The sequence below is a fragment of the Penicillium expansum genome (genome assembly GCF_000769745.1).
Source record: "Penicillium expansum strain MD-8 chromosome Unknown contig190, whole genome shotgun sequence".
Taxonomy (NCBI): Eukaryota; Fungi; Ascomycota; class Eurotiomycetes; order Eurotiales; family Aspergillaceae; genus Penicillium; species Penicillium expansum.
In genome coordinates this window covers 375,258-391,400 of record NW_015971406.1, presented here as the reverse complement: position 1 = coordinate 391,400, position 16,143 = coordinate 375,258, and the positions used below count along the sequence as shown (strand labels likewise).

General features: G+C 48.5%; 8 protein-coding genes across 8 annotated transcripts; 6 read left to right on the top strand and 2 right to left on the bottom strand.

Moving 5' to 3' along the window:
- Positions 1 to 206: 206 nt before the first annotated feature.
- Positions 207 to 1,733, top strand: PEX2_057910 (sphingolipid delta(4)-desaturase family protein; the record flags this gene model as incomplete). The annotated part of the gene is made up of 3 exons (XM_016743065.1): positions 207 to 395; positions 561 to 839; positions 918 to 1,733. The coding sequence occupies 3 exons, from the start codon at positions 207 to 209 to the stop codon at positions 1,731 to 1,733; spliced, it is 1,284 nt and encodes a 427-aa protein (XP_016595787.1).
- A 654-nt stretch (positions 1,734 to 2,387) lies between these two features.
- PEX2_057900 (uncharacterized protein) lies at positions 2,388 to 3,573 on the bottom strand (the record flags this gene model as incomplete). Its single annotated transcript, XM_016743064.1, has 7 exons — positions 2,388 to 2,819; positions 2,871 to 2,954; positions 3,013 to 3,128; positions 3,183 to 3,241; positions 3,306 to 3,328; positions 3,399 to 3,469; positions 3,534 to 3,573. The coding sequence occupies 7 exons, from the start codon at positions 3,571 to 3,573 to the stop codon at positions 2,388 to 2,390; spliced, it is 825 nt and encodes a 274-aa protein (XP_016595786.1).
- Positions 3,574 to 4,764: 1,191 nt separating this feature from the next.
- Positions 4,765 to 5,825, top strand: PEX2_057890 (UBA and UBX domain-containing protein; the record flags this gene model as incomplete). The annotated part of the gene is made up of 3 exons (XM_016743063.1): positions 4,765 to 4,846; positions 4,907 to 5,250; positions 5,319 to 5,825. 3 exons carry the CDS (start codon positions 4,765 to 4,767, stop codon positions 5,823 to 5,825), a joined length of 933 nt encoding a protein of 310 aa, XP_016595785.1.
- Positions 5,826 to 6,161: 336 nt separating this feature from the next.
- PEX2_057880 (RAD52 DNA repair protein RADC) lies at positions 6,162 to 8,205 on the top strand (the record flags this gene model as incomplete). The annotated part of the gene is made up of 5 exons (XM_016743062.1): positions 6,162 to 6,506; positions 6,559 to 6,645; positions 6,711 to 6,890; positions 6,946 to 7,129; positions 7,178 to 8,205. The coding sequence occupies 5 exons, from the start codon at positions 6,162 to 6,164 to the stop codon at positions 8,203 to 8,205; spliced, it is 1,824 nt and encodes a 607-aa protein (XP_016595784.1).
- A 1,743-nt stretch (positions 8,206 to 9,948) lies between these two features.
- Positions 9,949 to 10,167, top strand: PEX2_057870 (uncharacterized protein; the record flags this gene model as incomplete). Its single annotated transcript, XM_016743061.1, has 1 exon — positions 9,949 to 10,167. One exon carries the CDS (start codon positions 9,949 to 9,951, stop codon positions 10,165 to 10,167), a length of 219 nt encoding a protein of 72 aa, XP_016595783.1.
- Positions 10,168 to 12,059: 1,892 nt separating this feature from the next.
- Positions 12,060 to 12,908, top strand: PEX2_057860 (Short-chain dehydrogenase/reductase SDR; the record flags this gene model as incomplete). Its single annotated transcript, XM_016743060.1, has 1 exon — positions 12,060 to 12,908. One exon carries the CDS (start codon positions 12,060 to 12,062, stop codon positions 12,906 to 12,908), a length of 849 nt encoding a protein of 282 aa, XP_016595782.1.
- A 92-nt stretch (positions 12,909 to 13,000) lies between these two features.
- On the bottom strand, positions 13,001 to 14,092 carry PEX2_057850 (ankyrin repeat domain-containing protein; the record flags this gene model as incomplete). Its single annotated transcript, XM_016743059.1, has 2 exons — positions 13,001 to 13,944; positions 14,014 to 14,092. The coding sequence occupies 2 exons, from the start codon at positions 14,090 to 14,092 to the stop codon at positions 13,001 to 13,003; spliced, it is 1,023 nt and encodes a 340-aa protein (XP_016595781.1).
- A 995-nt stretch (positions 14,093 to 15,087) lies between these two features.
- PEX2_057840 (Haloacid dehalogenase, type II) lies at positions 15,088 to 15,888 on the top strand (the record flags this gene model as incomplete). Its single annotated transcript, XM_016743058.1, has 1 exon — positions 15,088 to 15,888. The coding sequence occupies one exon, from the start codon at positions 15,088 to 15,090 to the stop codon at positions 15,886 to 15,888; it is 801 nt and encodes a 266-aa protein (XP_016595780.1).
- Positions 15,889 to 16,143: the final 255 nt, after the last annotated feature.

Sequence of the window (16,143 nt, the reverse complement as noted above, 5' to 3'; positions counted from 1 at the left end):
ACTAAAAGCATCTTTCCAAGAAATCTCCTATTAGTAATGTGTTAAATAGATTGGAGAGTCAAAACCCTGACATCAAAGCGCCGATCCTGCCAAGCCTCCAGCCATCAAGTATGCCGTGTCGCCCCACGTGGAACAACCGTCTTCCGACTTTTTAAATCGGCTCCTATCTCTCATGGCCTAAACTTCGACACATACCAATTTCCATCATGTCTGCGGTTGTTGAAACAAGTTCGCCGCACCTCCGGGTGTCGGCAGCCAAGGCATCCGACAAAACACAGCCAGAGTCCACCAGAATCCAGGCACCTGAGGCTTTAGTTGAGGACCATTTCTTCTGGACATACACCGAAGAGCCGCACCGCTCAAGACGGCAGGCAATTATTAAGGCCCATCCGGAGGTACGTGACCCTGTTTGAAAGGCCCCCATGGTGGTATGAGGGTTTAGCTGAGACTCCATGCGGAGCTTTGCGGAGTTCCGACATACACCTGGCCACTTTCATAGGCGACAGACAGCGTCAACAAATGCAATTGCAATGCTGATTCATGATATTCTGTGTCTATAGGTCACGAAACTATGTGGTCCCGAGCCTCTTACCAAATGGGTCGTCCTCGGCGTCGTGTCCCTCCAACTCACCTGTGCCTACCTCCTCCGCAACACCTCAATGCTCGATTGGCGGTTCCTGGTCACAGCATACGTGATCGGTGCGACTTGCAACCAGAATCTGTTCCTCGCCATTCATGAGATCTCACACAACCTGGCGTTCCGGTCCGCTTTCGCCAACCGGTTGCTCGCCATCTTCGCAAACCTCCCTATCGGACTGCCGTACAGTGCAGCATTCAGAGTACGTATACTTTTCCACATCCCAGAAACTAGAAGGACTCTAAGAGAAGCCATAACCTAACAAAACAATCATCAATAGCCCTACCACCTGACGCACCACAAGTCCCTCGGCGTAACAGGCCTCGACACCGATCTCCCCACAGCAGTGGAAGCCTTCTTCCTAAACTCCCTCCTGGGCAAAACCTTCTTCTGCACCTTCCAGATCCTCTTCTACGCCGTGCGCCCAATGTTCATCTACAGTCCCCCCTTCACCTACATCCACCTCCTGAACCTCGCCGTCCAAATAAGCTTCGACTACGTCCTAAGCAAACTATGCGGCAGCATGCAGCCAGTGCTATACTTCATAATGAGCTCATTCCTCGCCGGATCCCTGCACCCCTGCGCAGGCCACTTCATCGCAGAGCACTACTTCTTCTCAAACGTGAAGAACGGCGGCACAGAGTCTCTGACGGAGCTGAAGAAGAACGAAAAGCCCAAGGCCCCGCACCCGCTCGACTCCCTGCCTCCCCCGGAGACATACTCGTACTACGGCCCGCTCAACATCCTAACGTACAATGTCGGCTTGCATAACGAGCACCACGATTTCCCTGCTATTCCCTGGACTAGATTGCATAAGCTCCATGAGATTGCGAGGGAGTTCTATGAGCCGTTGCCTTGCCATCGGAGCTGGGTTTGGGTCATTTATACTTTCATCTTGGATAAGGATGTTGGTCCGTGGTGTCGTGTGAAGCGCGAGCAGGGTGGACGGATTGTTGGTGGTGGCACGAAGCGCGGTGGTGATTCTGCCGCGTCTAAGCAGTGGAATGGACGTGGTGGTGAGGGCATCTCGGCTGCGTCGGCGGGTCCGGCGGGTGAAGAGGGTGATGGATGGAAGGAGAGCGAGATTCAATGTTAGATTTTGTTCTGCCTTGACGTCTAGTCTTGAATCCTAGCTGTTCAGTGACATAAATTATTGGATGGAGTTCTTGTGTTTGGTAGATATATTTATTTACAATAGAATTGGCCTGTCATTTCCGGTGCTTGCGTGTAAAACCCATTAAGGCGCGAGGACAGAACCGAATGACTGCAATCAACCAATTACCAAAGAAGGGAGACAAAGTCCCCAAGTATGTACGACATGGACTTAGCTCTAGTAGCAATCACATGAATTATGCCGAGCTCAAGAATGATTTATGAAACAAAAAGAAACGATCGAGAGGCTGAGTCCGTTCATCATAAAATGATATTAGACAAGACAGGAAGGGTAAAAACAAAGGAAAGCGACGACAACGAGGATAAGACGGACAGACGTCCGGCTTCAAGGGGAGTTTGGGAGCCCAGGGAAACAACATGAAAGTAGAGTATGGATACTGGGGCGGAAAATTCAAAGCAAACGCAGAGAAAGGCTGATGCTAGAACAGATAGAAAACGGCATGCTCTTCAAGAGACAAAAAGTAGATGGGAATTTGGGAGAGGCGTCAGCGACGTTAGACCGGAGGCATTGAGCTCACAGAGAGGAGGTGCAATGAATCCAGATTGACCGTGAGAAAGCGACAAACAGGAGACGAGCTTAGAAGAAGAAGTATGCGATCAAGAAGCTGACCAAGCAGAGGCATGCTACACCCTTGATCGAAACTCCACTGGACGCCGGCGCATGTGACTGCTGCAGGGTGGCAGGCACAGCCTTGCTGGTGGCCTCTCCGCCGGTCTTGCGCTGCCGCAGTCCTTCGTCTGCGAGTCGGTCCTTCAGTCGCTGGATCTGGGCGTTGGCTTCAGACAGCTGGGATTTGAGGTCCTCGTTTGAGGGAAGAGCATCGACGGCGGCGGATCTGGCATTTGAAATGGCAGATGCGGGCTCGTGCTGGGGAGACTGGGACTTCTTGTCGGAGAAATCGGGAGCAGGGATTGGGGAGGGTTCATCGGAGTCGATCTTCTTGGGGGCCGGGGTCTGGAAGTTTGCGCCGCCAGGCGAAGCGTACGCTGGAGGTTCCTCATTATGCACCTGGTGAAAGTTAGACCATGTAGGTGGATAGATGATTGCTGAGTAGCATACCGATTCATTGGGAGTGGCATCTGATGCTAGGAAGACAACTCGAATCTTGCGCTCAACAACGTCGGCCTTGGCAGTTTGGTCGAACTGAATGTAGATATTAGTTACTGGCCTTGATATTCGCGATTCGGCATTGTGGGCATACAATCTGGGCAACGCTGGCATCCTCCAAACCACGGGAGACTGGGACGGCCTGTACCAGGAACTTATCCTTGCACTTGGCATCCGGGGCAGGGTCCTCTTTCATAGCCTGAAGCAACACTACCAAAAATGGTTAGCCCGGTGTAATGCAGGCGTACTCGCTTATCAACCAACCTTGGACTTCGACGGTCTTGCCAGGCTCAATGTGGCCGGAGTTAGGTCGCACACAGTAACTGGAATATGGTTAGACAACAAATCTTGAGTGTAGGCATTGCGCAGAGCATGGTCGGGACATACTGCTTAGGAGCGGTGGTTTTGACCTAGTGCGCCGAGGACATATGTTAGTACTGCTTGTCCCGCGACAAAGGCCGAGGGGGGTGTCACACATACCTTGAAGACCACAGATTCCTCGTTCGGGTTGCTCAGGCGGAGGACCTGGCATACTTCATGATTGAAAGGACCTATTACATGAAATGAGCTGTTGATCTAGGCAGGTCTGATACAGGTTCAGGATGTGGCACGCACGCTTGAAGCCCAACTCAGAGGGCTCAATTTGGATAGTCATGATGCACGTGGTCAGAGTGAAAAAGGTGGGAAAAGGGAGCAAAGATGATAGGAGGACAGATGACTGCACGCGATTGGGCTCCGATTGGGAAATAAAGGTGTGGGAGGGTTATCAGGTCTAAGCCGATGTGATGCCTTAGGAGTTTGATTACTGTACACTTGGGCACTTTGGGGAAATTGGCTGACTCAGCAAACAGTCAGGTGATGTCACTATTGACAATCTATACATAGGAAGTGAAACATTTGCCTACTTCATTTTTGTCTATTGTATTGGGATATTGGCTGTGAAACTGTGTATGTATTATTGGCATGCCTCACTACCATTCCCCGGCATGCTGTGTCATCCTCGTATCTTCGAATGAACATCTTCCTTGACCTGCATGTGATGCTTGTGGTGGGGCCATCCCACTTCTGGTTAAATTGTATGTATTTCAATGGATGTTCTATTGATTGCTTATTGGCCATATATGCCTATAACAAGCTAGCATATGCTTTATTTCCACAATTTGAGTGCATGGACCTATGGCATTGAGGTATGTGACCATATCCCTCTGCCCCATTCAAGTTATGCTGGTTTCAATATTGGATGTTAATCCAACTTGCCAATAAATCTTAATCAACATCCTAAACCATTGGTGGCTTAAACACAGTAAAGCTTAGGATATCTACAAGGCAGGTATCTTGTCTTTTGCAGTGACATTTTGCAGTGGACTATTGCTAGTACCTCCCTGTATATATACTACATAAGCATATATACATCCTAGTGTTTTTATTGTCTATGACACCTGATAGGCTTCCCTAGATACATCTTGCACACCACAGCCTTCAAGTTGCATGCTTATTCAGCTCTATGAGCCACGCCACACAGCCGCCCAAATACATAAGTAGGAGAGGTGTGCATGGGTAGTACAAGTGAAATAAAACATAGAGAGGGAAAACTAACATTGTCACTCTTTCAGTGGCGTGTAAATATCGGGTTCTCCCTCGGACACGCCATTGAGAAGAACTTGATGCCATAGAAACCCGGGGAAGGCAAGTGGGCCTTATCGCTCGCCGCCTTTCTGATACGTCACCCACTCAGTTCTCGCGATCTAACTCACTTCTGAACCACCTATCTGCTTCAAGCTTGACGAATTGCGCTCATTTTCCGAGTGTTTCCTACAGCTATCTTTTTCACGCCCCAACAGTCATCATGGCATCGGACCTAGACCAGCTCATTGAAATGGGCTTCGACAAAGAGCGCGCTCAGCTCGCAGTGACGAAAACTGGTGGCTGTAAGTTTCTGCCCTTTCCCCTGATATTCATAGTGGGATATTCTCTGACTGGGTGAATAGTGCAAGGTGCACTCCAGTGGCTCGAGGACAACCAAGACAAGTCATTGGAGGAGATACAGTCACAGGCGAAAGAGGCACAAGACGAAGAGAGCCCCGCACTTCAACCAGGCGAACAACCACGCAGCTTAGTATGCAACGAGTGTGGCAAGAAGTTCCGAGGCCAGTCACAGGCTGAGTTCCATGCGTCAAAGTCGGGACATGTTGATTTTGCTGAGTCTACGGAGGAAATTGCTCCGTTGACCGAGGAGCAGAAGAAGCAGAGACTGGCAGAGCTGCGAGAGAAGCTTGCGGCAAAGCGCGCAGGACTCTCGGAACAAGACAAGATTGACAAGAAGAAGAATGAGGTGTGTATACCTGGTTTTGGTCCTGGCAATTTAGTGACTAGAGGTATTTTGCTGACTTTTCCTATCAGGAAATCCGAAGGAAGAGCACCAAGGAAAGTCAAGATGCGAAGGAGGACCTCGAGCGGAAGCAACAGTTGAAGGAGGCAGCCAAGAAGAAGAAGGAGAAGCAGGATGAAATCGATGCCAAGAAGCGTATCAAGGCAAAGATCGAGGCCGACAAGGAGGAGCGTCGATTGAAAGCAGAGAAGCAGCGAGCTGAGCGTGCCGGTCTGGCTCCTCCCCCCCAACCCGCTGCCGCCCCGGCACCCACTTCCTCCGGTCCCGCTACTTCTAAACCTGCCTCCGCCTATACGGAAACTCGGTTACGATTCCAGTCATCCAAGGGTAACATCCTGAAGACACTGCCCGTTGAAACTACGTTGTTTGAGGTTGCCGCCGCGTTGAGGGAACAGGATGGAATCGAGGTTCAGAGCTTCGTGCAGACTTTCCCCAAGAAGGTGTTTGATAATGAGTTCTTCGGAGAGACTTTGAAGGAACTAGGACTGGTCCCTAGTGCCAGTCTCGTCATCCAATGATTGATGCCATACCCTCCTTCATCCCAAAGGATAGATAGCTTTTACAACGAATGAGAAATGAGATGAAATCCCGAGTAATGGCTTCCATATGTGAAAATCCCCAATAATCTCCGACTATCCTTAAAATAGTAATGTGTTTTGTTTACTTGAATCGGCTTGGTTCATGAAGCTCTAATCTTTATCTTATCGCGTTATCGTCAGGTGATGTCGCGATGAGCCGCGTGTTGGTGCCTGACAACGCGCTCGACACGCCGTCATTACATCTCTAATATCGAACTCGACACTCATCCACAACAGAACATGCCAGCGTGAGACCCAATACCCAGGACCTGGAAAATGTCATATCCCATGGAACCGAGCACTGATAGTGATAATCTCAGCGTTGGTGACCAACATCGCGGTGGTGCGGGATCTATAATGATGCCGAACGCTACAGGAGCCGCCACAGCAAACCCATTCGAGGAACCCCAACGCCGCATCAGCGAATACACTGCACAGGAGATTGCAACACTACAAGCCCGTCTTGATAAAAAGTTGGGACCCGAATACATCTCTGCGCGACCTGGTGCTGCGGGGCAGAAAGTGCACTATCTCTCTGCGGACAAATGCATTAACCTTGCGAATGAGGTATTTGGATTCAATGGCTGGTCCAGCTCAATCCAGACGATTCAGATTGATTTTGTGCGTTGATCATAGATTTATCAACTGCTTGGGGTTGGCTAACGCTTATCAGGTTGAGGAGAACCAAAACACAGGCAAGATCAGCTTGGGACTTTCAGTCATTATGAGAGTTACCCTGAGGGATGGAACCTTTCATGAGGTAAAGGGATCTCTTCGAGATATGGATTTTGGTGATTTGTTATATTAACTGCAACGCTCTTCTAGGATATTGGCTACGGGCATATCGAGAACTGCAAGGGCAAGGCCGCAGCATTTGAGAAGGCCAAGAAAGAAGGCACAACAGATGCTTTGAAACGTGCATTGAGAAACTTTGGCAACGTGCTGGGTAACTGTATCTATGACAAGGATTATGTGGCCAAGGTGACCAAAGTCAAGGCAGCGCCTGTAAGATCCCCGGTGTCATCCAATTTGTCATATGCTATGCTGACTATCAGAATAGGGAAGATGGGATGTTGAAGATCTCCACCGTCACCCTGACTTCGCGCCGCCTGCTAAGAAACAACTGCCTCCACCAAAACGTGCACCCGAAGAGGATGATCTACCCCTCCCTCGTCCTATTCATCAAGCGAGAAGCAATAATCCTGGGAATAATACTTCTTTCGAGGGGGATGGAGAGTTTGGCAGTATGTGTCAAGAATACACAATCTTGAATCTTGGCTAACGGTCTTTAGGTGACCTCTTTGATGAAGCCGACTTTGGAGTAGCTGAAACCGACATAGGCAATCCTGATGAGATCGTAATAGATACGGAGGCCCATAGAGAACAGCAGCGCCATGTGCCAACGAACGGTCCAGCGCCTCAGCGAGGACCACCTGTTCGAGCAGGATTTAACCCTGCTGTTGTAACACCATCAAAACCAGAGCGATGGAATAGTGCGGGCCAAGCGGGACGCCCTAACCCCCTTAATCCGCGACAGAATGCATCAGCTATCCCATCTCCAGCTCCGGTACAAGGTCGACCAATGGCCGCTCAAGGTCCTGCTCAAAATCTCGCAAACCCCAGACTATCAGTCCCGCCGCAACAGCCGGTGGGTCAGAATGCCCAACAAAACAACATCCCCCAGCCTACGGTGAAAAGGGAAACCGGTCCCGGCGGCTTTCAGGGAAATCAGGACATGAACCCACCACAAGGCACACCGTCAACGGGTTTCTATTCCGCTAGAGCAGTGGACCTCCTCCGTGAAAACCCAAACTCCGTCCCGCCGGGAGCACCTCAATTTGATCCACACGCAGAGAGTCCCTCCATCCGCAAGACGGCTGGTGTAGACCATACCAAAAGCATCCCTATTGCTAGGCCGATGCTGTCGAGCGCCTCTCCAGCACCACCCACCAATAACAACAACACACGCGATTTTGTCAATCCTGCAACGGATCTGCAGCGCAGAGTCGGTGCTCCTGGCGGTGGAATTAGCAGTCCGGTCAGCAGAGGTCCTTCTGTCTCATCGTATCGACCATTGACCCGGCCCAACATTGACCAAAGGAACATTTCCAACTCAGCCGCGATGAATCGAGGCAGTGTGCCACCCCAGCAGAATCTCAACGGGAAAAGACCTCCATTGGTAGACGTCACCAATGCCGATGCTACACCTGGCGCATATCCAGGGGTCCCAGCACCCGGTCCAAACGACCCAAAACGGCCGCGGGTCTCGGATGTTGACTCCTCTGGGCCTTCTTCTGGGCCTCGCCCACCAAGCCAGTAATGAACATGATCTGATTTATCTCTTGCGCCCTCGAGGAGGGTGCATTACCGCGCAATTTCCACCTACAAGCGTTCCTATTTCATCGAAATTTCTTTTTTATCTTCACCTCTGGCCCACGGCGTCATAATATGGTTATCACGGCGGGGAAATATGGCAGGCGTTCCGGAGTCCTCAAAGCAAATGGATCCATGGGATCCTAGCGGGGGAAAACACATGGGTTAGCTGGATATCTACACGTTTTTTCACATTGGCATATTTTATTTTTGTTATTCTAAAACGAACCTGGAGCATTCTGGACTTCAGGAGTACAATGGCAAGATTAGATCCCGGGCTTATGTCTCAGAAATATCAATCATATCAAAAATGAAACTCAATAACCCAACTAGTCCCTGCCACCAAAAATTGACAAAAGTACGAACCGGGATTGGAAGAGTCGATCCTCCTAAGATTGATCCCAAGAGGCCGGTACAACAAAAAGCAAGCAGAAAGTCTATCCGGATCTTCTGTCCCTTCTGTCCCTTCTGCCCCTTCTGCCCCCTCTCCCGTCGGGCCCGAGAGCTAGCGTGAAAGTACAGGGTGAATCTAGAACCAATCGAAAAAGACAACAGGCAGTAAACATGCAGACCCCAGCACCAAAGAAAGCCATGAATCCACAAGAAAATTTACCCGGGTGATTCCCATATGCATGGCAAACCCACAGCACCGGGTCGCAATCTTCACCGTCCGCCTTGTCGGTACGCTAGTATTAACGGATTAATGCATGACCTCATGAGAAACAAGGTCCATGGCCTAGTGAACAGTTCTCAATTGGTTCGGGGTTGGCGGATTGGTGCCTAGATCAGTGTCCGCAGGACAGTAGGGAAAAAAAGAGAGTGGAATTTCTCAAGGGTGTGGTACGGTGCGGTGCGATTTGTCCTTTCTGGTTCTTTTGCTTTTTTTTGGTTAATGGGGCTTTTTCATTCTTCCTGGCTTGTATTATACCTTGTCCCCGGCCCACGCGTCTTCTTAACGGGTGTTTGGGTACTCCGTGCCTGGCAACTTAATCCGAGGGCTTATAGGGTTGATAGGTTCATGTTCGGTATTATTTACCTCTCACTGATATCGCCAACCCTAAGCCGAGTATCGATTGCCTTGTGTACTAATAGTAATTAATTTGGGGATCTGATATCCTGGGCTTTTTTGACAGAAAGCCATGGGCCTGTTAAGTGCCCCTCTTAGGGCTTTCCCCGACTTGAATTGATGAATTGATAGGAATTAGAAAAAAAAGATCAAAAATCACGGAAATAAGATTTTTTTTTCAAAAAAATGAATCAAATTAATAAATTAAATAAACACAATAAAGATCTACAAATAGTGGGACAGGGATTTTGGATCGGGCCCCCAAGCCCAAGCAAGCTACTGCATCATCTTTGAATCCTCCAATGTCGTTAGATGCATACGACCAGAGAGGGGATCCGGGCCACAGAGGCGATGACCAAGTGCTGAGGCCACGAGTTGACCGATCGGCGCTTATTCTCCGGCTTCTCGCTTTCGTGGTGCCTATAGGATATTGTAATTCTGCACTGTCCGAGATGGGAAGTAGACATGGGTTTTCTTTGGTCGAGTTGCTTTGGCGAAGCTGATTGCCACATATCATTATAAGAAATTTTATGTTTAAAGAAGAATGGATATCCACGTTCGTAGGGCCATGATAATACTTTTCATTGTCAAAATCCGCTGCTCATAGGCATTATTCGAGACAAAATGTCTTCTTCGATCGGTCTTTGCTGGTCCTGTACTCCAGCAGCAGATGCTGTTGTTGTCGGTCTCAGTCTCGTCTTCCTTGCTCTGGTCTTGGTTATTTTATACTCGAGCAACTGTCAAGGGTACAAGCATGCCACAGACTTGACAATTACACAAGTGAGAGGCCTGAATAAACAATATAGTTTGAAGGTATTTTCTAACCTCCATAGGGAAACATGATCAACATCCCTACTTGGAAACGATCCTATGGCCTGGAAGTACAGCAGCCCTACAGGCGCAAATCCTATGCTTTCGAAGGTAAGTACACTTATTTACAACTCAGCAGAGTCTGTCTGACTAAATTAAATCTGGTTTAGATGTGTGAATGGAAAAATATTCAACGCAAGGCACACGGACCTGGTCTAGTGGCGGTGGAATTCATGGCATATAAAAATAGATTGATTAGGGTGACAGGGTATAACTAGGATATTCACAGAAAACCATCTATGTGCCAAAGTGCATGATTCAACGAGCATAGTCTAGTCAAAGTAGCCAATTTTGAAATTTTGATATGTCTCGTGCTGGGATTCCAGACACACTCGGTAGTTCAACATATCACAAACAGCAAGACAAGGGGATTTTCAACTTTTGCAAGCACCGCGTACATCACACACCACGTCAAGTTTACACATGCCGATATTGATATAACTGTCATGTACTTTGGCCAGACCGTTCTGTACTTTCCGCCGGATGTCGCTTCGTCTTTCCCCGATCGAGTTCCCGAATTTCAACGTCCCGAAACAGTTCCTGACCGCTGCAGCCGCAGCCAGACCGCAGCCAGAGGGTACATGAGTCAGAAAAGAAAAAAAGGAGAAAAACAAAAGGACGTTGACAGGTCCATTTGAGTACAAAAGTCCTAGAACGGCCGGAACGGGAAGCGTGTTCCCCGTCAAATAATGAAGGTTGGATATACTGGATTTGGTGAACTTATATGCAGCATGCCCGGGAAGGAGGTCTTTTCTTATTCCGCTGAATTGGAATAAATAGTCTAGGCGGATGCATAACCTGAAACGCATGTTTACTTTTCTTTTTCTTTGTAGTGTGGTAGATTTGGCCTATGCGGTGATTGGTAGAGTAGTGTGATATATCATATTTACACCCCTTTTCTTGTCTCTTACCTTGAATTGCATGATATTGTATTATATTATATTCTATGATATTATTCATATTATTTCTTTTCTTTTTTTGCTGCGTCACTATCAAAGAGTGAAGGGCGCCTGTGACTCGATTGGGATAAGCCTTTCCCCTGCGTGTCGCCTGGAATGACCGAACCACTTCCCTCACATCTCAAGGCTATGCATGTCTCCCCAAAAGGCGGCTGCGAAGGTAAGATTCTTCAAATGCACCTTGTTTTCAAAGCATATGCCAGCGAGGTGATTACAAATGTGTTCGGCGACTGCTTTCATTTTCTGGATAAGAATTTCGGTTATAATTTTGGATCCACGGAGTTGTGCGACACGTGTCTGAGAGGGATATTAATGCTGGTAACGAAATTATTGTGCCATTTCTGGCTAAGGGGACTTATTTATTGAGAGTTAGGGTTAGATATCGGATGGGACTCGGCGGTTCTTATTGTATTCTTTACTTCTACACTCAGTTAATAGTGAAACCACTTACCAATTATCACTAATACTCCCGATGGTATAATAGCTCCGAAGCCGATTTCCCCACATCACAATTGAATAAAAAAGTCTCCGAGGCCCCGGGGCCTCTTATGAGGCTGACCCGATCGGGTAATCAGGACACCCGCGCCTAGCCCAAATCGGGTCTACCTTTGTACTCTTTTGCTGTGGATCCCATACAAAAGATACATCAGGTACATTGAGCCGGTTGATCGGCGTTGGCACGGGTAATCAACATCTATAGTATAATCAACAGCTCTGTCGATTGGTCAAGATCGGAGCCGGGGAAATAAAGTACTATGTCATCACCATCTTCAGGGCTATAACGGACCAAAGTCCAAGAAACAAATAAACTGATGAATTCATATATAAACTTGCAAACCCTTTATATCTGAACTGTACTGTGCCTTCGATATCACCGTTATCTATAGAGGCCCCCCGAAATCCAAAATGGCCCGCACCGTCCTCATCACCGGTTGTTCCGATGGTGGCCTCGGAGCCTCCCTTGCCCTCGCTTTCCACGCCGCCGGTCTAAAGGTCTACGCCACGGCCCGCAATCCCTCTAAACTAGACCAGGTCACATCCGCCGGCATCGAAACCCTAACGCTGGATGTACTGTCCAGTGAGTCGATCAAGAACGTCGTTACCAAGCTTCCGAATCTCGACATCCTGGTCAATAATGCCGGCGCCGAGTATGTCATGCCCGTATCTGACGTGGACATCGCCGACGCTAAACGCTTATTCGATTTGAACGTCTGGAGTTACATCGAGGTCACGCAGGCGTTCTTGCCTCTGCTGCTGAAGAGTCCTCATGGCGGTTTGATCGTCAACCAGTCGTCCGTGGGCTCTGTCGCCGTACTGCCATTCCAGGGCGTGTACACAGCATCCAAGGCTGCTATTGCCATGTTATCTGACACTCTGCGACTCGAGCTGGGCGTTTTAGGGATCACTGTTGTCGACTTGAAGACTGGGGTGGTGCGCTCCAATCTGATCAAGAATCAAAAGGAGGCAAAGCCGCCAACTCTTCCAAAGAATTCGATCTATTACCCAGCGCGCGAGGTGGTGGAAAAAGCGTTAAGTCAGGATTCCTTTGCTGAAGGGGGAATGCCGACTTTGCAGTGGGCAACGGCGGTTGTGGGTGATTTGCTGAAGAAGAAGCCACCTCCTGTTATTTGGAGGGGAGAGCAGGCTTGGGTTGTGAGGCTGATTAGTGTCCTGCCATTTGGGATGTTTGATGGAATGCTGAAGAAGTTGACAGGCTTGGATGTCGTGGAGCAGATTATGAAGATTGCAGTATAAGGATATTGACAGAGAGGGATTTGCTGCTTCATTTGGAACTGCTCTGTTACCGTTGATGCTCGCGCCTGACATACCCATATATATATTCCATCCTACGGAATCCCCGTCTTCCTGGTCCTATAATGTACACTAGCTCCACGGTCCAAGAGGGCCTGCACGCCCTCCTCAAACCCGCTATCGACCGCAATATGCAGCGGCGTGCGCCCGCCACTATCATAAGCATCAATGAGTCCCTGGTGGCCCACGCAATAATCCAAAAGAATTTTCAATATCGCCTCGCGGCGATGAGTAACCGCAAAATGTAGCGCCGAGCGACCCTGGCGGTCAGTCTGGTCTATACACGCCCCGTGCATAAGCAGCAACGCGACAATTTCTTCGTGGCCGCCGATTATCGCATGAATTAGAGGCGTGAGCCCATCGCTGTCAAGCTCGTCGCACTCAATATCCTGCTTGAGTAACACGCGCATGATCCGGTGGTGCCCCTTCTGTGCGGCTATATGAAGCGCGGAAAGACAGCCTGAGTCTGCGTCGTCGCTTCTTGTTGTCCCGGAAAGGGGTGCGTTAGCACTAATAGCACTAGCGGGCGTTGATATATCTATTAGCGCTTTTGATAGGAGTTTTGTGTCGGAACTGTCTGGTGTAGTTCTGTGAGTGCTGCTGCTTCCGCTTGCGCTTGCTAGAGGACCTGGATGCCTGGGGTTGGAGTCTCGATCGCTGCCGGAGAGAGTATGCTCAGTGGAATCGGTGTTAGATATGCCCGGTGACGGGCCGGCAAGGAGATTTGAGAGGGTTGAATCCTTCAAATCGTCCATGTTTATGAAATTTTGGATGCCGATCAGTCCATTGGCGCCGCCTTGTAGGCAGTTAACCCCAAACCCGATGGGCCCGTCCGGGGATTTGATAGTGCTCGGGCATGTCGGCCAGGTTCCACTCGAGAACTTGAAAACGCTAGATGGATTATCGGTCGCCGATATGGGTGGCTCTAGGGTCTGCTGGGGTGGTTGATCTGCCTTGGCCTTCTGCTGGCTCTGCCGTTCTGGAGAACCGATCAGTACATGTACATAAGCCTCCGATGAGACGGGAGATCGACTGTTTGGCTACTTACGACGGAACCTGCGCTGAGCCAAGCGATTCTGCGTACGACGATGCTCGAGGTAATTTTTGGACTTTTTCATTGCCTCCATCGTCTAGTTTTTATATGATCGGGAAGTCAACACCTTTCACCTAATAATTTGTTCCACGGATTTGTACAAAGTACGAAGTACGGCGCCAGCTTTTGGAGTCAATACAGAGAATGAAGGGTAGGACAAGGTCAAGGTACGTTGCTATCATCCATGTCCACTAGTTAGCAGATTTAGTGCTTACCTCATACTATGTCTAGCCTACCTAGGTAAAGGGAATGTATCGTCTCACTGGGCAATATATTCCACCGAGTGGCCTCGATCGCCATCCCATATACCATATTAGTTGCGATAAATTACAAGTAGAATATGAGGACCTATAAAATTGACGCTGAAAAGGACCGCTTTTGAGGTCACCACCCATAACTTTAAACGTCCAATCACCAGGCAGGGGAAAACGAACGAAACGAAGAGATGACGATTTTGAATAGGAACGAGGAAACCTATAGAGCTGAATTCAAACCGTTCAATTTAAACCCCATAGAATGACTTCTATTTCTGATTTGCGACCCACGAACTCCAGTATCTTTCTGAAGAGACAACGAACTAGCATAGTAGAAGTATAACTTTTGCAAGATGCTATTACTATGATTTTTGCTTATTTCTCGTCCATCGACAGCCTATGGGTATTCTATGGGTGGAGCCGAGATTAAAATTCCTCGATCCGATTTATCCCAAATCTGGAGACTACACTACCGATGGAGTTTTGGCGCCTCGCCTAATATTCTAAACCCGCGATACCCGGGGGCCTTGTTAAGACTTTCCACCTACCAATCACATGCAACTGTAAGCAATCAAATCCCGAGGTTGATGAAAAGAGCTACATTTAAAAAAGCCCGATCTCATTGCGAGACCATCTTGTCAACGCCTACATCAGTTCCTAGCGGTAAAGTCATCTGCTTATTCTATCAAGTTCTGTTTCTATCACTGACAGTATAATCTATGGTTCATACAAAAGCCTTCCTTATTTGATATCTCTCAAAGAACCTTCCACAAAGATGTCACGGGATGAACCCCCTTCAATGCTATTTTTCGATGTCCTGGGGACAATTGTGGAATGGAGATATTGCATTGCGAACGAACTGAATGCCGCCGCACAAAAGGTTCTACAAGACCAAGCTCGATCTCCGAGTCCCGATATGCGAGCACGTGTCTCTGATATGTCCGCTTCGAGCTGGCAGGAGATCTCCGAGGAGTGGCATCGCTCATATATGAATTTTGGAGACAACTACGATACATCTAAGCCCTTTATGTCAGTAGATGAGTACAACCGAATTTCGCTGGAAGATATTCTCACCAAATGGCGTCTCCGGGATTTATTCAACGAGGACGATCTCAAACATTTGACGCTCGCTTGGCATCGACTTGACTCATACCCTGACAGTGCGCCGGGTCTTTCGTTGCTGAATACTAAATTTTCGACGTCTACATTATCCAATGGGAATGTTAAACTTCTCGAAGACCTACAAGGACACAATTCTTTGCCTTTCACGCACATTACTAGTGCAGAGCACTTCGGGGCTTACAAGCCGTCGCCAGAGGTCTATGATGGTGCTGCTCGCAGATTCGGTTTCAAGAATTCGCAATGTTGTCTCGTCGCAGCCCATCTTGAGGACTTGCAAGCGGCTAAGATATGCGGATTTCAAACAATCTATCTCGAGAGAGAGTTGGAAGAAGCTTGGGATAGTAGAGACGTTGCACGAGCCAGAGAAGAAGGGGTTGTCGATCGTTGGGTTGGAGTTGGAGGCTCGGGTCTGATTGAAGTTGCTCGATATTTTGGAATAGAAAGTGAATTGTGAATGGAATGACCGAGTCAGACCCTGAATCAATAGATCCAAATCCTCCATCTGTTCGGTATCTTCCCAACTACATGTCTGACTCCAAATCCCATCTTTTCCTTTAGCCCTGTGGAATAAACCGCCTACATCTACATTGAAGTGAAAGAGGAAGAAAAAAAAAACAATTACTTGATTGAAGGTTCAAGTATTTGGTTAATCATACACAGCCCGTTAAACGATCATTGATGTTTCGCTTTTGAACAATTGAACAACTGA